Genomic DNA, 24,965 nt, shown 5'->3' on the forward strand with positions numbered 1-24,965 from the left:
TTTAGTTTATATTTCATTTATTTGCACCTGTTCACTTGTTACATGTATGTCATCGTGATTTATCTTTTTCTGCCTGTTGATTTCTCTCTGGGGAAAAAATGACTGGCTCTTCAAAAAAGGAGGATAACGGAGGCCGACATGAGGGACAGCAGGACGGGACACATGGGTCTGTGTTGTCCTCCTGTTCTGCATGTGAACAGTGTTGGTGAGTTCATCATTTTTGTTTTCTTGCATGAATAATGTAGCTTGCTTAAACTGGGGTAGTGCAACATCGTTCTTGTGTGATTGGTCATTAATTCCACAATAACCCCTCAGCATAAAGTAAATGCAGAAAGGTTATTGATGTTATATGACTTAACTCGCCCCCTTAAAACAAGGAGCAAGTCCCAACATCATTTCACATCTCAGATCTGTGTCAGTACAACCTCAGTGTTTCTATTACACTATTGTCTCAGAGCACTCTGAATTATTGGCACACCTGGTATGGACAAGATTAAAGCTGCTGTCCTTGATATACACAACTTAAAAATCATGGATGTAATTAGTCTAGGAATAACATTTAACAGTTTCCCACAACACTATCCAATCAGGAGCCAGAAGTCCACAAAGAGGCGGTCCTCTCTGATCGTGAGATTAGACTGTTTGTGGGTGAATAAATGATCCTCCTCGTCAAATGTTTTCATGAGGTGACAAAAGGGAAGGAGGAGGCGAATGGTAACAGACAGCATGTAAAAAATAAATTCTCTGACAGCAGCTTTAAAAAAAAGAAATATTGCATCATATGTTCTTATTAAAAAAGAAAAAAGAGAATTACAAAAACGTTGGCACTTGAATTTTGAGCATTTAAGCAAATCCACTTTGTGTGATTCTACCGTTGTTTCAAATGGCTCCAAATAAAACTGAGAGTCTGGAGAGTAAGGAAGTCAGCGAGTTTGCAGCGGTGATGAAAGCCATCAATTAAAACATAATAGTAATAATATGGACGATGGATAATAATGATGATCATTACAACTCTTGGGATTAAAATGTCCATATCTTCTGCACACTACGGCTAACATTGTTGCCTCACAGCAAGAAGGTCACTGGTTCGGATTCTGGTTCCTTTCTGTGTGGAGTTTGTATTATTTTCCTTGTGTGTGCGTGTGTGTTTTCGCCGGCTTCCTCCCAAAGTCCAAAAACATAGATACGGTATTTGCACGCTCTAAATTGACTGTGAGTGTGAGAGTGATAGGTTGTTTGTCAGCAGTAGACGAGAAGTGAGTGCACCAACTGCCGACGCTTCATGTATATGATTCACTAATAGAAGAGCAATGCTTTTTATATAGACAATTAACATACTAAAGCAACACTCTGTAACTTCTTTGATGGGTCTTTGTTGGGTCTCCTGATAGGTCACTGACTTGTAATAGGGGGAGAATGAAGCATCCTTCACTCCCACACTGCATCTGAGCCTCTGTCCTTGCTCTGTGTAAGATTTGTGAGAGAATTCTGTGAGAAGTGATTAACATGAACAGGCAACTGACTTATCTCGTGTCCCCTGTGGATCCCGGTGATAAATATACCATTTTACTGCCACTTCCATCATTTGCAATATATGACAGGAGAATGATATTCTCCTCCTTTTTTGTGCCATAAATCGAGTCAGTCATTTTCTCGGTCCCTTCACTGTTCAGTAGTTTCTTACACCACAAGCTGTTTCCAGACATGCACTGAAGTCTGGACATTTTCCACTTCTGATAGTCAGTCACTCAAATTGCAACCCAGGTTTGAGAAGTGAAGCAAGCCTCAGGAAGAAAAATGTAAGTGAACCGCTCACTGATTTAAAAAAGAACTCCCTTTGAGTGGAGGTCTATGGAAAATCTCACTTTATCTATAACTTCTTTCCTGAGGTTTTCATTGGTCTCAATTGCCAGGTTTCAGTTCTTCAAAAGCACATGATGTCACTTTTTGTAAATCATGTTTCCATTCAGAGGAAAAAAGATGACAAATCACAACGCATATGAGTGGACACCACTGTGATTGACAGCTGGTGTTGTCCAGTAGGTGCCTGGTTGCAGTTGATGTCTGTCAAATCAGAAATGAGAAGTTGAGGCTTTTGTTCTGCAAACAGCAGATAACATCCATGTTTTATATAAGGTCTATGCTCGGAAGTCATCGAAAGTCACATAGTGTTGCTTTAAGATGGAGGCGGTATGATATGCATTGTTTAAGTTGCTTATTTAACCCTGTCACATTTTCAAGCGGCACATGAAGTAACGGCCTTGGTGCGATATTTGACGCGACTGATTAATTCTTCAGCTCGTGTCCCGGTAATGCAGTGTGAAACGTATGAACTTCACACGTTAGGTCTGACCTCACGCGGTGGACACAACTCTCAGCACTGATCACGATGACCTTCCACTGTTTCTTATCCTGAGAGGTGGTTAAGATGGAGGCCCTGTAACTCTGCTGGCCTCATACCCTGTATATCATCTAAAAACAAAACTGAAAAACATCTGGCTGCCCAGAGTGCATCGATTTACCATGATTGTGTGTGTGTGTGGGGGTGTGTGAGAGACAGAGGGAGAGAAAGAAGGAGAGAGTGTATTGCACATCTTTAGTACAGAGCACAGTGTCCAGAGTTTGATCTGAACTCTTCTGTTCAGCACCATGAGACATTACAGCATGTGAGGGCTCGGTGGCAGATGTGGGCCTCTGGGTCCACGTCGTGTTCCCGCTCTGACTCAGTCTGTCTGGCTCCGGCTTTCCTCTCTCTGCTGTCTGGCAGATTCACGTTCACACCAGGCGTCACGGCTGCTTGGGCCTCTCCAGCTTCATTAGGGGCTCTGCCGTGTCTGAGTCGCTGTGGTGTTTTCTCTCGCGCTGGGACTCTACTTTGCTGCAGCGTGTCCATGAGGGCGAGCGCATGTACCCACATTTGGGCAGCACAGGCTGCTGGGAACCTGCGAACCAAACACACAGTGACTCATGACTTGCGGGAATTCTGAGTCTTGGCAGACAATTGTGCCAATCCCAATCTCAAGTCCCAATCTGATCAGACAAATCAGAAATTGGCAGTCACTTGGATCACCTCACCTTTCAGCAGCCACTTTATTTGTAGTGACCAGGTTTTTCATGTAACTCAGCTGTAGACTTAGACTTCTTAGACTTAATTTCATATTGCCTGTGTTTGATGTAATTGGTTGCACATTAATTTCTTTGTTTTTAATTGGCTTGTTTTGATCCGCTCTAATTTGCTCGGGCCTCTCTGCCCTGAGCTCACACAGACACGCACACACATATGCACAGGTTTGCACAGCTGTTCTTATTAAGACATTGCATCGACTTCCATTCATTTTAACAGCCTAACAAAACCTTTATCCCTAACCTTAAGCCCATCCTAAATCTTAGCCCTAAATTTGACCAGTTTCTGATTCATTAGGACCTAGTTTTGGCCTCCATGTGGACCATTGGTCCTGGCAAATTTCTTGAGCTCTTGAAAACATTTGCTGTTACAACAGAGGCCTTGGCAGATTAAGATAGAGTATATTTTTGCCTTTACCGTTCATTCAAGATCGTTGGTATTGCACCAATCATGGGGTTAATATAGAATGAGAAAGTGAATATGATTGGCTACGATGAGGGGAAGTTTGTATATGCGGTATATAATATATCATGCAATATATATAATTTCTAATTGTGTTCACACCTGTTTTTTGTTTTAATAAATATGTAATCTCTCTGCAGCATGGCCATCCTTTAGAAAACTGTTCACTTTAGCCAGTTCCCCTTCTAACCTCTTGGTGGCGGTGTCTGACCTTCAAGGATGAAATCCAGGCAACAAAAAGAATGAGAATTTTCACAGAACTAACACTTCCCTCTGTCTTTCACTGCTCTCCTGAGTGATATTATTCTAAGTACCTGGCTTACACTATATATCTCCTCAAGGCCGCTTCCATATCCTCACACACATTAAACTGAGCGAGGAAGGGGAAGGCAGAGAAGACTTTATTGATTTTAGAAGATTGATGGTATCCCCACTGGGTTCTAATAAGTGGGACAACAACCTCCTCAGCAGTGTGGAAGAGTCTGTGTCACGGACCTGCTGATTGTGTTTTTGCTGTTAAACGCTATGCTATTTAAAATGATAAAACAAATTATTATGAACATGCTGTGAGGCAAGGTCATTATAAACTCTATAACCCCAAACAGATTATCTATGTTCTCTTTATGTTGCATACAGACAAAACTCTGTTGTCAGTGTTTGCCAACAGCCCTGCCATTAGCTGCCATTAATATTCTTCTGTCAGTGTGTTGCTGCATAACTATAAACACTAGAAACTCCTCCAGAAAAGCCATGAAGGCACAACAGCAGTACTCCAGGATCATTATAATCATTATGAACGCCAGTAGGACATTATAATCCGATTAAGACTTCTTAAATTGGATTAATCTTGGATTCTTGGTGTTCATAAAAACAGAGTTTGTGTTGGTGAACTGGGGCAGGTTTCTTTTTAACTAGGATAGTGATAATACTTCTATGTAAAAAGCTGTTTACCTCCCCCAAAAGGCAGCAAGTTGAGCTGGAATCTGACCACTTACATTTGCAGAGCAGCTATAAAAGGCAGTCTCTTCTTTTATAGCTGCACGGCATCTTTTAAAGGGATAAAACTTCACTGCATGCCTCATTTCTGGCAAACTGCAAAACAGTCACACCACTGCAGGTCGGGTGATATACATATATATATATATATATATATATATATATGTGTATATATATATGTGTATATATATATGTAGCACAAGTTAAAAAGTGCTTTACAGAATGAACATTTATTAAAAAAACGTTACAAGCAGAGTAACTAACTATGAACTATGAAATTACATTTGTTATAAGAAGTGAATGTACAGTGAATGTTATTTGCCCTGTTATATATACTTGGCTGACACCTTCACACAAATGCCAGCTCTTCATCGTGAAAACATCCACCGCACAGCAACACAATCATGTTCTGCAGTGTCATCGGTTAAAACTGTGCCTCGGCTCCAACAGGAGAATGGGAGGCTAAAGCCTGTGACAGTGGCAAAACTTAATGGGTCATGAATCTCATTCGATCTTAAAACAAAGCGCAAACCAAAATGGACAAAGTCGACCTTTTCGTTGCTCTGGAAAGAAAATGAAACAACAGCGATGTGATGCGGGAAAATTACAACAGAAATACCAGAGTAAACAAAAACAAACAAGACACATGTCATCTATAAATCATGTGCTCATGCAGTTACATGGGTTATGATGTATTTTAAGTGTTGAATGGCTTTTGAAGGACTTTGTTTCTGCATGGAAAAGTAAATTATTCAAGAGCCTGCATTTAGCAGCTACCCTTGCTCTCCTCTCCTCTCCTCTCCTTTCCTCTCTTCCACAACTCGGTCATGCTTGCCACACATTTGGCAGTTTCCCCACAGAGCGTGCTCATTGCTCAATGCTGCTTGACCCACATTTACTGTACAATGCAAACTCATTTGTTGGGGGTGCGACTAATGATTATTTCCGTCATAAATTAATCTGTCATTTTCTTTACTGAGTAATTGATTTGTGCTTCTGGTCCGTGACGTGGTGAAAAATGTGTTTGTCTTCTTGTCGGCAAACACAGACGTTCAGTTTCCTGTCACACAGAAACACAGAAATAAAACAAATACTAAAAACCAATCAAGTGATCGGCAAAATAATTGTCAGTTATTAGTTGCACACTGATAAATTAACGCACATTATTTAAAATACTCATCTTTCTACCCCGCAGTGAACTCAGAGACGGCTTAGTGATTAAATCAACCAAAACTTTCTCCTCAAACTGTCTTTGTCACAATTCAAATAGCCATGTTTCACTATTGGTATTTTCAATATCATAGATTTATAACTGTCATGTTCTCCCTGTGGCCCTGCGATGGACTGGCGAACTGTCCAGGGTGTACCCCACCTATCACCCGATGTAGCTGAGATTGGCACCCGACACAGCAAATCGACTTCAAAGAAAAGAGAAGGAAGAACAGCTGAGTGCGTTGCTGTTTCTCCCTCTCTCTGTCGCACACACACACACACACACGTACACTCACACCCTTGTCAGTTTGCACACGACAGCAATTCCACCCTTACTGACTTGCACCACAACACTTGCTTGCACGTTAATTTGCCCCGGACGGAATTCAACCTACTGACCCTGGCACGTATAGCACATTAACTAATGTTTACCCTATGCATAATTAATAATAATAATTATGAATAATTAATGATGCCGTTGCACTGTTTTGTCAGTGGCTAATGACTGTCATTCATTCTCTTCCTCTGTGGCTTCACTGCAGCACCGAGCATACTGTATCTGTCTGTTGTGTTCACGTGAAACTATTCTTGGAAATCAAAATGATCAAATTATTTTTGATACCATGACGAAAGAAAATGACTGGAATGTGTTTTTTTGTCTTCCTTGAAGTTCTAAATGAGTCTGTCTGTCTGTCTGTCTGTCTGTCTGCAGATTCTCACAGTTTATTTACAGTCTTCTGCGGCTTCAGGCTCAGATTGCTATCTTTCCGCTGCATGAGCCACTTTTGAGAACGTGACGAGTTGAGGGAGAACAAAGAGAGGAGGATTGTGCGAGACGTAAAAATGTCAAGGAGTGAGAAGTGTCTGGAAGTTAAGTTGAACACAAAGATACACACACCACAGAGTGCTGTGTCTGAGGTTAAGCGTTTAGCAAGGAAGAAAATGTTTGCTGCTTTCACAGCAGACTGATCTATTTCTGTTTGAGGCTCGCACAGATAAAAATAGAGGAGGCGAAAAATGATTTTTACTGCAAAATTGTCACTTATAATAATTAAAAACCTAGCCTCTGCTTAAAAAGCCTATTAGGTGTGGGACCATGTTTTTAAATGTGTAATATACTGTACAATATAAACTGTTGTTGTTTGTTGATCCACTGTTGTGGTTTGAAGTCTTCAACACAACCTGTGTTAAGCTCAGAATCTGAATGTTGGCAGATTTGCATGTGTGCATCACTTTTGAATCAAACTCAATGACACAGAATTCATTTGTATAAGAGAATATGGTTTTCAAAATAAGCATCAAGTCATACAATGCGTGAATCAGTTTTCATTCATCTCAATGATCCAGTTTACTTTTATATATGGACAGTCACAGCTGATATAAATGATTAGTTTCATATAAATAATTTAACAATCGCATCCATCCATCTTCTTATGCTTTATCCTCCACATAGGAGTCGTGGGGGGGGCTGTGCCAATCCCAGCTGACATAGGGCAGAAAGTCATCCATCCATCCATCCATCCATCCATCCATCAATCCATGTGAGGCACCACTGCTACATCTCACACTGACTAAGGTTTTACAATGGAATAAATGGAACAATTCTTTTTTTTGCACAGATATGGTTCTGACACAAGCATCTTTACTATGAATAATTGGCTGCAGCACCATTCAGACGACCCACTGTCACCATAATTTACACTTTACACTTCACAGGCTTCACAGTCTTGATATGGAGCAATGTTTTATATATAAAAAAAACTATAGAAATGAGACAAAGGGGAGAACCTAGAATATGTAAATGAGGAGAGAATGTGAGGAAGAAACACTTTTATAAAGTGTTTGGATGACTGAGTGAGTCTACCTGACCATACATAATCTTTTTTATTTATCCACACTGTGTGTTTCAGTGGATTAAAATTAGAGCTTTTTTCTTTCTCCATCCGAAAGACCAGGAGAATTATATATATATGTTCAGCCTACCATTTGTAAGATGTTTAAAGCAGTTCTCAAATGGAACGTTTCTCGAGCAATCAGTTATTTATTAGTTATCTATTTACAAATGGCTTCACAGAACAAAAAATATTAAATTATAAATATCAAATGTTTTGGTGTAATCTGAAATAGTTAACTTTACTTCTTGAGCTGCCTTGTAATCCTTTGTGTGAGCTGAGATTTAAGAGGATTTGTGGAGGAGCAATTTATGATAAGTCTCCCGGATCATAAATAAAACATAGGAATGATTTTTTTTTTCTCCTAATTTCTTTTTTTTTTGCTCAGTTCAGTGACTGATATGCTGATCTTTATTCTTTACCCGCTACACAGTGAAGTGTCTCATCAATATTCATACTGTATGCTTGTGACTGACGATATTATTGACATAATGTGGCTCATGGGTCAGAGTGTGATGTTTCTACAAGGTCAACATTAAAACACAAAACTGTCACACATATTTAATAAGAAAATTAGAAAATGTATTTGTGTAATTGATAATCAATATAAGATGTGCAATTTAAAGGGGTTCAAAATACTGGGGTAGACAAAATATTTTGCTGCGTGTTATTAATCATTTATTCCATAAATCAAGTGATCAGGGGAAAACTCATCTTCTGCACCCGCTCTAAACTCGGTTTCCTGCCAGAGTTTTGATCAAAGGACAGTTCAGTTGTCTTGAGGAGCTGAACATACACATCACTATTCCTGCAACAATACCTACACTGCAAAGCAACTTAAAAAAGGGAGTTGGACAAAAAAATGTGACAATATCAGCAAAGCATTTAAAAATTGGGGAGATTCCTTTGGATTATCTGACACATATGAAGCTTGTGCCAGCTTTTTATCCCAGAACATCAGTTTGTAACAATCTCAGCGTGACACTCAACAATCAACTATTTCTCTATTATTTTCCTGCAGCTTTGGAAGCTGTGGAGGAGTAAATGTGATGAGACAATAATCATTACTCAAAGGAGTATAGGAGATCCCTATAGATTCCCTTATACAGTATTAGTCTGAACATTCATTGATTTAGGTCTCGGTCTCTGAGAGATTCCACTCTCCATGTGACTTTCTAGTAAAATAAAGGTTAAATAAAAATTAATATTTGTTCTTACCTGCTGGAAACTCGTTGTGGTTTTCCTCCTCGGAGTCAACAAACACCTCGGCCAATTCCTGGTCGGACATGTCAGTCAGCTCAGTCAGGTCCAAGAGGTCAAAGTGCACCTCTAAAGAAGATACACTGCTCAGTGGTTCTATGAGGCACAGAGAGAGATAAATTAGTTGTTTTTTTGTGTATGCATTTACTTTAAATGGTTTGATTATGAAAACAGAGCCCCTTAATTCACAATGTCATGCTGCTCATTAATCTCAACTCATATGAAATTATTACATTACTGATAATGTGATACTATGGTGAAATCCGTTTCAAATCTATTGTATCTTGTACAGTTGTGTACTGTCATTGGATTTCTTGAATCTGTGTCTGAAGCAAAAGTGTCAGATTAATGATATTCAGTGACGACTGAAGCAGAAGCTGTAGGATAACCACTTTTCTTTAATCCGTTCCTGAAACATATTTTATTTAAATGGGCAAAACTCTTGCCTGTGTGTTGTGTTATGAGAACATTCCTGTGTGTTTTCATGGAGAGCAAGAGAAATTATGAGGGAAAAAAAAAAAAAGAACCAGGTGCTTTTTGTACCTAAACCTGACCACGGGTAATTGTACATACAAAGATATATAAATATTTAACACATTTGCAGATTTGTACAAAATCATATTTTTTCTCTGACAATGATGTTAGACACATACCACTGAAGCAGACATGATAGTCAGAAGTTAACTTGCAAACGGAAAATGGCAGAAAAAGTGCAGCCAACATTTTATACTTCCATTGTATTTGAGGCGGAGCTTTGCCGAGAGGTTTAGTGAGGGGGCGGGAAGTATTGTTGCACTTTTTTCATGGTGTAGTCTGATATTTGCTAGCTTTTCCAGACTTGGCAACCCTAGCGTTAACCCATTGTGCTCTCTTTTTCCTCGTGTGTGTGTGTTGCATATGTTAATATCCGTACAAACATAGTGATTCTTTAGCAGGTCGTCTTCTCTAGGGTCAGTATCATTTATGCTGGGCATCAGTGTGTCAACCACGTGAAAATGATAATGTATGTAAAGTGAAACGTAGAACATGGGATTGTCTTCAGTATCACACAGGAAGTGAATGTGAGTAATAGAGCTGAACAAATGCACCAATCTTGTGAGAGAGATGTTTAGAGACTTCAGTGTCTGTACTGAATGATGGGTCTCGTGACGGGCTGAATGCTGTTATTATCCCGCGTTGTTTATTCGCTGTTTTCCAGGGTTTTTTTGGGGGGGGGTTTTCTTCAGGCTACAGAGGCAGAGCCCATTCTATTTGCTGCTGCTTTAATGCCATGCATCCCTCTCCTGATTGAGAACATATTGATCTAAGAAAGGGCTGATCATTATGCTGAAGCGGTGGCGGGTCACTGTGACAAGTTTCAAAGATGATTAAAAATATACACAACACCAGAAATGCCAGGAGACGAGAGGAATACAAAGGTAAGAGGCAGCGACTCTGAGAGAATACAAATAAGAAATTAACATTTAGAGGCTTTGGAGTTGAAATAATATTCAATCCAAGGACCAAAACATTAATGATGTTGTGTTTGTTTTTACATTTGTTGTTCCTTTGTGGCAGGGATACAAAGATCTGTAAATTCACCAAGAAAGGGATTGAGATATAAATCGATGATTAAAAATAATAGTAACTACTTGCAGCCCTGCACTTCTATCACAACCAAATCCTGATTTAGAGCATCTGTAACTCCTTATTCAATAACTTTTTCAATTGCTTGTTAAATTAAAAGAACTTTGCAGCACATAGAGCCCAGATAAGTGTCTGTATCAGGAAATAATTTGTTGATAAGCCAATGAAAGTCAACAACACAGCACCAATAGAAACGTGCATGAAGTGTAAAAGGTCATTTATATTCAGTGAAAATAAAAAACAACACATTGTTTCCTATTTTTTCTTGACCTCAGAATGCTAGTTTATAGTTTATAGTAATAGTTTTTTTTAAATATATTTTACTTTTCCCAAAGGCTGCAAAATGCTTACTTCTACAGCTATCCATCGTTTTGACCCCATTTTTTAGGAAGAGTGAAGAAACATGAAGGCAGTGAAGCAGGGAGGTTGAAAATTGTAGAGGAGGAGATCATGACACACCAGAGAAGTGTGGGTCAAGGCAAGGCAAATTGTGAAACCAAAAAAAAAAGAGAGAAAGATGAAAAAGAAAACATTCCCTGACTCATTTTCCTAGTTTTCAACTGGTTACATGCTTAACTCCACTTCTTCTCGCCGCCTCGCCCTCAGCTCTTTTCCCCTTCTTCCCCTCCTTTCTCCTTGAATAATTGATCAATGCATTTTCTCTCCCAGGCAGACAGTGAAACAACTCCCTCCTTTTCAAACGCCAATCCGGGGGGGTGCGATGAGATGTCATTAGGGATGACTGACAATAGAATTCACACTCAGACTATAAAGGACTGTGTCTAAAGCAGATTATTATTGTAAAACACCAATAGATGTACTTCTTCTGTAGATCCATTAAGACTTTCTTTATTCATCTTATTATTTTAAGCAAATTTGTAGATGCAGATGATTCAATACTGTATGAATTACCCTTTGTTCTGTTTCCTCCCCATGGACGAAAGGTACAGATGGATTAGGAACAAAGAATAGGGCGTGTGGGGAGGAGGGAGAAGTTCACATTCGGAAGAATAAGAGAAAAAGAGGAGGTGCCTTGCAAGTTAAATGTGTGTAGGTAATCCCCTTCTCTCTCTGGTTTCAATACAGTTTATAAAAATGACTGAGCTCTGAAAGCTGCTTAAACTGAATACCAAACACACAATGCCAAGAATTTGACACTATTTTCCTCTCTAAATGACACGCTCTTTTATTTACAGTGTCGGATCAAACCTGAAATACCTCTCACTTTACGGTAAATGCTGCTCTAGCATATATTATTGTGTTGTTTGTACATTACACTGTTTATTCATGTCCATGTCAAGCTTAAAGGTCCAGTGTGCATGAATTTGTGACATGCAGACCATAAACAAAACTCTGCTCTCCCTCCCTTTCTCAAGCACTCCGTCTGGTTTGTCCATTCAGGCTGATGTAGGAACATGGAGGCACACGATGGATGTAAGTCTAAAGTACATATAAAAGGCTTCTCCCGTTTCTACTTTCAGCTTCTCTCTTCAGCCTCCATATTGTCCTCTCCCTTGTGTCCTGAACACAAACCTGATCCTTCTCTCTGGTCGTCCTCTTTTCCATTCTTTGTCCAATATAATCACTGTCCCTTCATGTGACCAAACCATCTTAACCTGAGATGGTCTGACTTTCTGACATTATTTATAAACCGTTCAACCTGAGCTGTCCCTCAAATATGCAAAAAAATATGCTATTCTAATCCTGTCCATCCTGGGCACTCCTGACAAATATCAGCATCTTCAGCTCTGCCACCTCCTGCTCCATCTCCTGTCACTCTCTCCAAACCAAACGTCATCACAGGTCTCACTACCTAAACCAATCTTTAGCTAATTCAGTTTCTGCTAAAATGTCACATAAACCAAATAGTTAAAAACAACAAGACATTTGTTGGTTGGGATATTTCCATTTGCCAAAATGTTTCCAACACACATATAAATCTGTATTTCTACTGAGACTTTTTCCATTTTAGTGTCCTTTTGATGCCCATAATCCTTTACCTGTCCTCCATATTCGATAAAACTCAGGAAACCACTGAGACAACATGGCAACAATGATCCCATGATCCCGCGCTGCACCAAACCAGGTCTTTTGTTACTGGTTTGATTGATAGACGCCTAGTGGCAGAAATGACTCTGCATTTGAGTGATTAAAATGTTTGAGTGATTAAAATTTCAAATGTACTTTTGGCTGAGGCATTATTACACATTTTGTAAGTCTGGAATTCTACTCACTCCCATTGACCCTCTGTCCCCAAAACATGAAGTTGTTTCCTGTATTACAACAGTAAATTATGGCTACATCTTTCCGTAGCTCCATTGCTACAGCGGTCTACGCCGCCATGGCTTAGTTTTTGTAGACTGTGGTCACTTTAAACGCAGTGTTATGCAATCTATACATTTGCCATGGTGTGTAGGAAAGTATAAAAGCATGCTTGTTGAAAACACTCTGTTCTTGTGCTGTAAGAGCACAGGTTAGTCAGTCATGTTTGGTAATGTTTCTTACAGACTGACTTTTTATTTTGTTATTGTTTGTTCGTACATGTGTTTCTAAAACAAATCACTTGCCGTAGCTTTAAATCCAGTTTGGCTGTTAACGTCAAAATCACTGTTTTGTTCTCTAATTATCTCACAGCTGTCACCAATCAGTGGCCGGCAGTCTGTGGACGTCACATTTAGCGTCAGCTCAGCTCACTTGGAACCTCGCCAGAGCTGGTGCTAAAAAAGTACCAGCAGTGTAAAATCGTGTGTGTATCTGGTCCAGCAGAAAACATGCTCTTTTTAAGGACGTTGACTTTGTAGGCTGTTTAAAGCTGTTTCATGTCGACCTAAAATTATTGTAGCCAATGACAAGAGTAACTGCGGTCCCCTAAAAGCTTTTTGTAAATATTTGAACCACCAATGGTTTTTTATTATGTTGGTCTTGGCTCCTCTTTTTCTACCTTTCATGCCACACACTATTAGCTCCAGTGGGTCACATTAGCCTCTGGAGGAGTTGTCTTTAAAAAAAAAAAGTGTTAGTGAAGCAGATAAAGGCCGCCTTGTCACTCATGTGGCCTCAGAATCCGAGTCTGTGCTTCTGCACTCGGTGCTCTGTGACCGGCGCGTACAGCGAAGCCTCTGTGTGCTACTGACGCACAATGAGTCCTTTCAACCGAGGCCGAGCTGCAGTCGTCTTTGAGAATGTGAGAGCAGAATACCTATAAAGTAGGCAGTGATCGCTCACTCGGGTACAAGATCAACTCTGACTGCATCAGTGTAGATCAGGGGGTCGGCAAATTTGTTTGGCTGTCATTAGATGAGGGGCCGGGAAAAAATAATATCAAAGGCTTATTCAAGAAACTACTTTTAGAAAATACACCAGGAGTTAAAAATGCATCGTGAAATGCTCCACTGTTGTCAAATTAAAGACACTAGACAGGACCGTATCAATTACAAAAATAACTAGAGATAATTATTTCATACATACAGTAGACTCAAATCTGGAACAACATCCCTGACCATTTTAGAGCAACTACTCTTCAAACAATCGTATAAATGCAGTTTGTTGAACGTCCTTCTGTTGCCCAACAATGATGCAGATTCAGTTAACTATGGAGTGATGTGTGTGTAAGTAATGTATTAATGCTCAACAGGTCTAAAACATGAGATTATGCCTTGTGGGATTTTAATCGATCCAGTCATGAGTGATAATATTAAGACTCTCTTGAACACAAGTAGGATATCCTTTCCCTCCTCTCTTATCTCTTTTATTGAGTGATCCTGCTTTATCTCGGTCAAGGCTGTTTTTCCACTCATGCAACCTGCAATGCCTCTTTACCACCAATGAATATTTATCACTGTTAATATCTATCCCCCCCATTCCCCTGCTACTCACGTCTCCTCTCAGTGATGTGCAGCAGGCTCGCAGTGTGTCCTGACAGGCAGCTCTCCTCCTCTCCTGCTGGGTGCTGGAACAGCTCCTTGTTTAGGTCTCCTGAGCTGGAGGGTTTCAGCAGCTTCTGGATGTCTTTATTGGGCTCTGTAAGCATTGAAACAAAGACAGGGGGCAAAGCGAAAAATCTGTCATTAGTTATTCGATTTTTATTGCAGTAATTATCAGTGCTGGATGGCACGTTGCCCATCGCTGTACTTTATAGAGCCATCGGCCATCCCTCACCTTTCAAAGGCTACATTATTGTTATCATTGTGTAAAATTATCTCAGGTCAACTTCCTTCTTACTTGAGTCAAATTTTCACTCTCACAAGGCGAGGCAAGTTTATTTATATAGCACAGTTCAACAACAAGGCATTTCAAAGGGCTTTACTATAGAAAAAAGAAAGAATAATACAACAGCATTAAATATATAAAAGGCATAATACAACACAATAAAACATTTAAATAGCGATGAAGGGAGAAAAGGGAAAATAAAAGAGACTAAAAGTTGCAGTTGGGCTGAGGTGCAGCAGTGATGATAATTGTATTTTTATTCCAAGTTTTCAGGCTAGATTTAAAAGAATTAATTCATTTAGAGGTTTTCACAGATTTAGCAGACAAGGCAGTAATATGTCACAGTTAAAGAGCTTTCTGTCAGAACAGAAACAGGCTAATTAAAGCCTTTCCTTCCATGGCTCTTGGTTGTGCAATGATCTTTAATCTGAACTCAATCTTGAGATCTTTATCACTTTGAATGATTTTAAATATAGAGTAAAAGAAGTAGGTACCAAATGTTGCCGCTTCCTTTTAAAAAACACTTAATGAGTGAGTACACACCTGATTCAACAGTCACTTGTATTCTCGCCAGTGCAAAAAAAACAACATCTCAGGCATCCACTCAAAACAGCGACCTGTGTTTTCACAGGGGCATTACGGAGCCTGAAAATGGAAAGCACTTAAAATAGCATCCTGTCAATATGCAAGAGTGTGCATTAAGTTTGAAGTAATTACACCTGATAAAGGTTAAAGGCCGGTCCGCTTGGCACAGCTGAAAACACAGTGTGATGAGACTGAGGGATGGAGGCACGGCTGCATATTTAGTAGAATGAATCCTCAAAGTTAGATACAGTAAAAACAAAACTCAAGGTGAATACGGAATGAAACGGAATACTGGAAAATGTAATAATTGCCCAATGGTTGTATGTATCCACTGACCAAGTTTCAGTCTGTTCAAATGTCTTTTTTCAACATGTCATGACAGGGAATTTGATGTTTGACCTTGAGCACTGGTCATCCAAAACTAGGAAATACATCCGTGACTCCATTTGTGCCAAATATGAAAGAATTCCTAAAGCAAAAAATAAGGCTTGACGGGTCATAGTGTTCTTAATCTTTAACCCCTGACCACCCAAATCAATTCATCGTTCAGTCCAAGTGAATGTTTGTGCCAACCTAAAAAAGGATACTCTCGAGACATTCGTGAGACACGGAGTTCAGGATGAACAGGGACGGACAGGCTACCTGAATTAGAATAATGCCTGTGTGGGTGCTGTTGTCTCAGGCGTGAAGGAGACATAAAAACAGCATTGATCAAAGTGACAGCAGTGTGGCTGGTTTTATGATGTCATGCAGAGATGATGGAGTAGTGTGGGTGTAAAGCATGGCTTCCCGATGAGCCGCGCCAGATGGCTGGTACCGTTTCTCCTCGCAATATGTCGCAAAACTGTTGTATTTCAGATTTCAGAAAAGAGTGTTCGATACAAGGTTGAGCCAGAGTTTGAGTTTGCCCTGAGAAGTTGATTGCTTGATGTTGTGATGTATTGATTCCCCCTGGTGAGAGGCCACACAAACCACCTACAAAGACTGTAGGTTTACCTCTGTTGTTAGAATTAAACGTTTGTTACAACCGTGTAAAAGCAGCTCCTGTTTCCCTTTGAATCACCTTCTTCAGCAAACACTCAGTATTGACATACTGCTGTGTCAGTGGAGCATAGACTATTCATTTATCTACCCTTCTGTCTATCTATGAAAACATGGTCATACCAGATTCTGGATTAAATCAGGAGCGCCTGCTTGGATAAGTTGGCTCAGTGGCAGACGAAAAGAACACTCAGTAAAGTCATTCAAAGTCACTTATTTGCATTTAAAGATGGAGGAGAGATTGCACAGATGGCCGAATCGAGCCACCACCTGCTGAGTTGACTGTGACAAGGCCCCAAGTAAATATTGTAAGATGCTGCTGGTAAAAGATGGTCGGCTTTCACACATGTAGCCGTGGGTGTCTGTACGTTTGCCAACAGCTGCATCAAACTCAGTGTCCTGGTTCAATAAATCAATCTGCATTTTCACCGTGTGGCTCACACAGAGAGGGGATTAACACCCATGGCTCAACCCCACATCAATGTACATGAGGATTTCTCGCCACCTTCACAGTATATTCTGTATTAATATTTACACAAATCTGCACAGATGGTGCCTGTGCAGAGTCTACCTTGTTATAAATGTTTCCTCATACTTTATGACCCCTTTCATCATAATAATGACGCCCTCTCTGTAATTCAACCCCATATTAATGAGAAAATAATATTCCAGTTTCTCGTGGGCAGGTCATTCTGGACATTACCATGAATATGTCACGCTCTGATTGTTCTTTTACCTGTTCCTCTTTTTCCTTTAACCTCCACACCTTTTTTTACTTTACTTTTTTTAACTAACTTTCAGTTACTTGTTTGGAATTGTGTGGTTTGACTTTGGATTGATTTATTTGAACTGTTGAATTATGTTGTTTTTATGTCTCATTACCTTTAGCCTACATCTGTATATGAAATGCACTATCCTTATTATTATAACCATTTTTTGGTGAAATTGGAACTTTAATTTCTTTGGTGCTGTGCCACTGTGTACATTATGCAAATCCTTTTGAGCAAAGTCATCACTTATCCTGCGGGGGCATGTCACATGCCTATATGTCGTCTGAGCCCTGAATACAAATAAAGAATTAACCCTCTGAATGTTTAAATGTAACAAAACAATAGAGGCACTGATGCATTACACAGCAGTAGCATCACACAGCACAGGCTTCTCTGCCCGGCTCATACACAAAGGCCATATACAGTACATGCTTTTATCAGTGTAGTATGACTATATAAAACTACTACACCGCTTGGTTTAAGGTGCACAAATATACCCAGACAGTGTCTCCTGTGTTGCAAACATTATGAACAACAGACAGAAAAAGGACACTGCAGACCAACAGGCAATTTACAGCACAAGTCCTGCAGAAGACGGAACCACTCTACCACAAACAGGCATTTGTAGTGTGATATAGAGGAAAGAAATAATGGGGAAAGGCTCTTACCTGGGCTCCCTGCCCCTCCCTGTGCTTCCATGCAGCTTAGTGGAGAGCGTCCTGCTGCTCACCACACCAGCATAGAGAGTGGAGGAGACAGAAGAAAAGACAGGCAGGGGGAGAGAGTGTCTGTGTGTGTGCATGTGAGAGAAAGCAGGGGGGGGTTAGACTCAGCTTTGCAAGACTCCCCTCTTCGTCCTCCTCCTTCTACTCTTTTTTGTTTTTTTTTTATTATTTGTCCTCTTGTTGTTCTAAATTCCCCAAACAGGTGATGGTGTTTTCTCCTCTTGCTCAGTCCACCTGCTCCACTCCAGACTGTTTTTGATGATGCCTGGGTGCTGCACTGCCTCACAGAGCCGGTCCACAGTGAGGGACGTCTGGGAACAGCAGCAGCATCACTGCTTTGTTGAGCGCAGCATTGTGAAGGTTCGGACTGGTGTGTACAGAATACACAGAGAGAGACAGAGCGAGAGAGATCCAGAGCAAGAGAGGCTGAAATTGGGGAGGGAGAGAAAGAGAGACGGGGAAAGAGGGAGGGTTGAGCTGGCAGCCTGCCGAGACTGAGAGAGAAATGGGGTGTCAGGGAGGGTTGGGGGGCGGGGGGGTTTTTGTGCCTGTCTGTGTATAAATGATTCATGAGTGTAAATGTGTGAAGGTCCATGCATGGATGTTATACAATGTGTGCGTGTATGTGTATCCTGTGAGCAAGTGAAGCCAAAGATTTGAGGAAGGATTTTTGTTAGGGCAATGACATATGTATTAATGCATGGCTGAGTTATTGGTCTGTGATACTTGGTGTGAATTTGAATTCATGCTGAGCCATGTGTTTGGAGAAATTCATCTGTGAGTGTGGCTCACCCTCTAGTGGTGGAATCTGACCCTTTCAGGTTGTAATATTTCCTTGGGAGGTCAAAATCTAAAAATAATATACAGTATAAGAAGCAATCCAGTACAAAGCAATAGTAGTTATACAATATGTCATAGGAATTGCTTTGGAATGGGAAAGCTATAACAAAGTGAAAAACAATATACAGTTTCTATCCTATTCTACATGGAATATTGGGGAAAAAAATATTTTTGAATATTCATATAAGACAAACACTAAAGTCAAAAAGTAGTCCGGAAAATATAAGAAATACAATACAACTAGTATTATATTATAGTTCTGGGCTCAAGCTATTGCTTTGAAAATGTAACATTCCATGACAAACCTCTATAATTAAATAAAGATATAAGTCCTTGTTCATATAAGAAGTATCAAACAATTGTGGTGATATAGCTTTGCATTGCTTCAGAGTCTTATGACATGGAAGCTATTCAATAAAATGCATGTATTTTTGACTGTAATATTTATTTTATATATAAAAAGCACATGGTGGTAGAAAATAGATGACTTTTGGCTTGGAGTCAGTGGATTTTGTGGAAGAGTATAAATATCCCAAGGAACCGCTATTCTGGCTTCGCGTTTTGTAAAGTCTGTGTCTCTCGCGCCGCCGTAGCACTGATAAACATTGACAAGCAGCTGTTCCTTCGTGTTACTCAGCTCACATGTGGAGGCTGAATCTGAACCACTGAGTGCACGATGGAGCCCGTTATTAAAATAAACCGCGGTAGGTTAAGCGTTTGTAAAAGCTTGTTTTGTCGCCACGTGTCGCTGTGGAACGCTGCTAAATGTCGCTATTAACGTGTGATTTGTTCCAAACAGGAGCGTCGAAATGGGACATTCGTCAGAGAGTTTGGGACTACATCGAAGAGAAGAACCTGGCCAATTTTCCGAGGCCTGTTCACAACAGGATCCCGAATTTCAAGGCAGGTTAACCCGCTTAAATTTCAGGACACGTGCAAATGAAGTGTTTAACATACCGCGACATATTTTGTCATTCTGGGAACCGAATGTGCAACCAAAAACTAACGCTAGGAGAACGTAAGGAAAGCGTTCCATATCAACCACAGGACATTAACCTCGGGAGGAACCTTCAAGGAACGTTTCCAGAACGTTCAGGGAACCAGAAAGTGTTAGCTAGGCTGTTTTATTTGCATTGTCTATACACAAGAAAAACTATTCAATTTGAAATCAGAACAAGATGATAACAATTGAAAAAGGGACAAATTAAACAAACTCAAGTTTGAGAAAAGAACTAGGATGGATATTTGATAGATACACAGATACATTTATTGATCACTGGGAACACGCTATTATAGTAGGAAAGAAATAGGAAAATACAGGAGTTAAAGTGCACTATATATCAAAAATATACATAACATGTAAAAATGTAAAATCATGAAAACATACTCCAACATCTTTTATTATAAAGAAAATGACATGCACCAGTGGTGTACAGAGAATATGGAATACAATATTAGACTGGAACAGAATAAACCAATTAATAACATTGATTATGAACATTAAAATGCTGAAATTCTTTTGCATAATGGAGAGTCTAAGCATATTCTTTGTCATGTTTTATTATGTAGAATCAGTCATATAAGGGAGTCTTTCCATTATCGGTTGACTGGTCATTTTTTTTTCTCCTTAATCAAATTAATTGTTTGGTCATTAGAATGTCACAAGATGTTGATCTGTTGATATTAAATTAAGGTGGTCCATTGTTTTATTCTACCTTTGCGTTAAGTAATATATGATGGGTACGTTTTTAGTCAAAGTAAATGTATATTTTTCCTAAACAGGTAAATTAACCATCATGTCAACCTTACACACTTGTTTTGCTCTGCTTGCTTTGCTCCTTATGTTATCAAAGTATATGATCATGTTAATATCCAGAAAATGGTGCACATCACTAGGCTGCAGAACCTGCCCTATACACAGGACATGGGAAATGAGTACACACCTCAGAAATACTATGTAAATAGTAAAATTAAATATTAGAAATGATCAAACACAGGAATTGGCTCCCACATGTTGTCTTACATTTTGAATGACTAATTGTTATTCTGTGTGTGCATCTACGCATCTCTCCTGCTGTGTGTGTGTATAACGGCTGCAGGGTGCAAATCAAGCATGCAACAGACTTGCAGACCTGCAGGAGTTCAAGTCCAGCCACACAGTCAAAGTAAACCCAGACAGACCCCAGCAGCAGGCACGCTTTGCCACTTTGGAAGTAAGTTAACATTTCTTTCATCATTTTGCCTTCCTGTCTTTTCAATCAGGGCGCCTATACAGCCTGTGCCAGAGTGTCTGAGCTGCCGGTGTTCACCCAGTCACCTGAGGTCAAGGTGGATCCTGATAAACCATTGGAAGGTGCTCGGATGGCAGTGCTACAGGTAGCACTGTACTGTGTGGGAAAAACTAAACAACTGATTTACTCTTTATTCATATAACAAGTCTGATATTGAAATACTTCCCATTTGCTAGAAGTGGTTATCCCACAAACTGTTGACCATCCACCTCTGAAACTTTTTGTAGGTGCTTTAGTGTTTTTAAACAGCCAACTTGCTTCACTTGCACTATGTTACTGTTGTGATTTCACTTCCTGCGTGCAGCACGGGGATGTTGCCGAGCAATACTGAGAAGCACAGAGCTCAAATGTAACAAACATTTATGCATATTTAAAAGTTACACACTGCAGCTTTAAAATTACATGTCGCACACATCATTCCAGTGTCAAACAATTATTCTAAATAATAATGCAAATGTCTGGTACTAAATTTGTTTTGTCTTTTGCAGGCACAGAAAACTTTACTGGTCCCTACTCCTCGTCTACGCACTGGTCTTTTCAATAAGATCACTCCTCCTCAGGGGGCGACCAAAGAACAGCTGCGCATATGCTCTTCCTCTCAGGTTTGGCCTTACTATGAACATATTTTTTTTCAACCACCACCATGATTCCTAACGCCCCCAAAATATTTTCTTCTGCCCTCTTTTCACAGGGTGTCAGAGACTTCAGCGTTCCTGTCGGGCTGGATGCAAAGGTGAAGGTAGATCTGGTGGTGGTTGGCTCGGTGGCCGTGTCAGAAAAAGGTAAATGTTTGTTGGCATTTCCGCCAGAGATTCAAGATGAAAAAAGAGAAGAAATTAAATGTGTTCATGATGGTGTAAACAATCAAGTGACCTCCAGAGCTGTGGAGGTGTTGTCATGTATGCAATCATCTCTGCATCATCACTGCAGTGACTTGGAGGCAAGCTGTCCAACAGGTCATTTTAGCGCACCTGTATTTTTAACTAACTGTTAATGAGGTTGGGGTTAGGGCCCGCAGAAGGTGTAAGGTTAGGGCCAAAAAAAATAGACAGGTCTAGGCATTAAGTTACAGACAATGATTGAATTGTATGTAAAAGTCTAACCCCTGTCAATCACACCAAAGTACAATTCTTTGGAAACCTCATTGAAGCTACTTGATGACGACACACCTAAGGTACCAGTTTGCACCTATTTTAAAAACATACTTTTGGGACCCATACTTGCGTTTCAGTGGAGGACAGCCTCAATAGAGGTATGTTCTGCTTATCTGTCCATCCCCACAATCAATTGTTGTGAATTGGATATACTTCAGCTCTAGAATCCTGATGGAATCCTTTCAAATTTGGCACAAACATTCACCTAGATTTATGGCTTAATTGATTAGATTTTAATGATTGAAGGTCCTGATCCATGGAACCCTGTTGTAACCCATAGCATTGCTTCATGAACACAATATTTTCAGAAACACATTGGGAATACTGAGATTTTGGTCAAAGGGCAACATTTTCTGTCACTATGGACTGGCAAAAACTGAGATGGGAAGATTTAGTTGAAAAACGTTGGCACAAAAGTTACCTCTTCCTTGTGTTTACAATAGATCAGTAACACTTGAAGGGAATCTGTCACAATCACAGTGAGACAAAAAAAGTCTTGAGTCATGTCTGAGGTTGTGGCTCCGCTGCCATCCAGTGGCCACAACAAGTAACACATTATGCTGTATTGCAGCAATGTGCTGGTTAGAGGCCATTGGATGGCAGTGCAAATAACGCAAGGATGTGATTTGTGTTCATGAAGACCAAATGATGTTTTGAACCAATCTGACTGAGCAGATGTGTCTGCCAGTGATTTTATGTGAATGTGTGTGCCAGCGAGAGGAAAAGTTAAAAAAAAAAGAAGAGAGAAACTGTCCAGTGAGCGACAGTTCTCTGCCTTGTTGATGTCAGAGGAGAATGACCACACTGGTTCAAAAATGATAAAAGGTTAATTTGGACTCACAACAGTAACCTAAAGAATTGCACTTTACAACAAAGATAAGCACGAGACCATCTGTGAATGCAAAACACATTTAATCTTTAAGCAGATGGGCTATAGAAGCAGAAGACCACACCATGTGCCATTCCTGCCACTTTATTAGATGTCATGTGTTCCTAATAAAGTGGCTGGTGAGTGTGTCATCAGTGTTTTTGTGTACTTTTTTTCTGTAACTTGTTTTGGGACAACTGATGTAAATCAGAATTCTTGTTATAATCTGGCACGGTTAAATCTTCTACTTACATGCCGATTAACATGCACTGTCAAGTAAGCACACAAAATAAACCACAATAAAAAGTAAATGGGATCAATAGAATAAAAGGCCTGTGAGAGGAACATAAAAGAGGACGAGGGCACATGTGCGTAATCAGACCCATTTTGCTTCTTGTGGGTTCTGCTGCGTTCAGCTCTCCTTGTAAATTGTCTCATCACTCGCAGTGCAGTTTGGTCTCCATCAGAGTGCCTGAAGATAAGTGGGTCAAACAGACATGTTTACTGTAATGCATACATTTCCAAACAGCTCTCGATGCACAACGCCACATGGTTCTCATAAGGGGTTTTCTTCAGTGTTCGTCCCATGTTCCCATCAGACGACGTTTAATTGAGTTATTTTCATAAATTGAAAACGTGAGTACGGCTGCCTTGAAGAAGTCTGTGTGTTATAATTCGGTGAATTTTTCAGATTAAAATCATTTCTTGCACTATTTTTAAAAAAAGCGGAATACGGTGCAGATGTTGGTCATTTTCAGCTTTAAGTGAATCCATTGATCCTGGCGAAGAGAAACTGCTGCTCTGAAGATCAGAGGCACAATCGGAAAGAGCTGCCAAAGCTACTGTCAGTGAAATACTATTGTTAAAATAACGTCAAAGTTAAGTAACTTTTATATTTTGACAGATATCACTGGTGTGGAGTGTATTTCACAAGAATGTATCCAATCAGGAGTCAGAGTTTCAGAACTTCCAACTTCTTTTTGCAACCAAGTTCAATTTATTCTTACTTCTAGGTTGTCCTCATCCAGCAAACTGGAAGACCATGTCCACTTTTTATATACGGTTTAGGTGGAGGTGACATAGGAAGACATGGAAGAGGCAGCAGTGGACAGGAAGCTAGCCGAAACGACAACTTTAATAATCCCCAAAAGGGAAATTATTTTATTGTAGTTACATAGGAGAAAATAAAGGACATAAATTAAAATGCCAATCTCAATAAAGTCAACAATAAGTTAATGTATCAATGCAAAACATGCTCATGTGCAAAAAGTAATATGCTAGGTAGAACCTCAGGCCTTCTCACTTTCACTAATGAAATAAAAATAATGAAACCTTGTTTAGGTAGCACATCTTGAAGTGCTTAACAGAATGAGGACTAAAAAACAAGGTGAGCAAATGAACAGAAGGGAAGTAATACAAAATATTAAAAATAATAAGATGATGTCAAATGTTTAAAGAAGAGGAGAGATGGTGTCTATCTGATGTGAATAACTGGTTCACTGACTATAACAGATATTTAGATTAAATGTAGACCGCTGATTTCTGTGTCCTGGTCTCTGCTTCCTCTGGCAGGCTTTCGTATTGGAAAAGGTGAGGGTTACGCCGACATGGAGTACGGCATGATGGCTTCAATGGAAGCGGTGAATGAGTCGACTGTGGTGGTCACTATTGTCCACGACTGTCAGGTCAGTCTGTAGCCGCAAGTTACTATGTATATATGTATATGTATGTATATGTGTATGTATATGTATATGTATATGTATATATATATATATATATATATATATATACACACACACACACACAGTTGTTGTTGTTTCAAGGAAACTGCCTGTTTCGTTGTCAGTCACAGTTGTACATATTCTATGATGAACTTCTGAGTATCTGCTTCACGCATATATATCTAATAA

At 39.8% G+C, this 24,965-nt stretch overlaps 2 protein-coding genes across 6 annotated transcripts in view; one reads left to right on the forward strand and one right to left on the reverse strand.

The window, feature by feature from the left end:
- Positions 1-18,114, reverse strand: dbndd1 (dysbindin domain containing 1). The gene is made up of 4 exons (XM_044029624.1): positions 17,846-18,114; positions 14,449-14,592; positions 8,905-9,042; positions 1-2,942 (listed from the first exon to the last, which is right to left on the reverse strand). Exons 1-4 carry the CDS (start codon positions 17,874-17,876, stop codon positions 2,788-2,790), a joined length of 468 nt encoding a protein of 155 aa, XP_043885559.1. The 5' UTR covers positions 17,877-18,114; the 3' UTR covers positions 1-2,787.
- mthfsd (methenyltetrahydrofolate synthetase domain containing) overlaps positions 10,194-24,965 on the forward strand; it is a 19,475-nt gene continuing 4,703 nt past the window's right edge. The window contains exons 1-8 of one of the 5 annotated variants that reach the window (XM_044029621.1): positions 10,194-11,622; positions 11,769-11,803; positions 11,949-12,006; positions 19,542-19,645; positions 21,005-21,118; positions 21,522-21,635; positions 21,725-21,815; positions 24,628-24,740. In XM_044029621.1, the coding sequence (XP_043885556.1) occupies positions 21,104-21,118; positions 21,522-21,635; positions 21,725-21,815; positions 24,628-24,740 (333 nt within the window). In that variant the 5' untranslated portion in view covers positions 10,194-11,622; positions 11,769-11,803; positions 11,949-12,006; positions 19,542-19,645; positions 21,005-21,103. Of the gene's footprint in view, positions 11,623-11,768; positions 11,804-11,948; positions 12,007-18,201; positions 18,263-19,282; positions 19,447-19,541; positions 19,646-20,841; positions 20,956-21,004; positions 21,119-21,521; positions 21,636-21,724; positions 21,816-24,627; positions 24,741-24,965 lie in introns of those variants that run through there. The other 4 variants (XM_044029617.1, XM_044029620.1, XM_044029619.1 and 1 more) reach the window with 4 other exon arrangements.

This window comes from Solea senegalensis, linkage group LG7, assembly GCF_019176455.1.
Source record: "Solea senegalensis isolate Sse05_10M linkage group LG7, IFAPA_SoseM_1, whole genome shotgun sequence".
Lineage (NCBI taxonomy): Eukaryota > Metazoa > Chordata > Actinopteri > Pleuronectiformes > Soleidae > Solea > Solea senegalensis.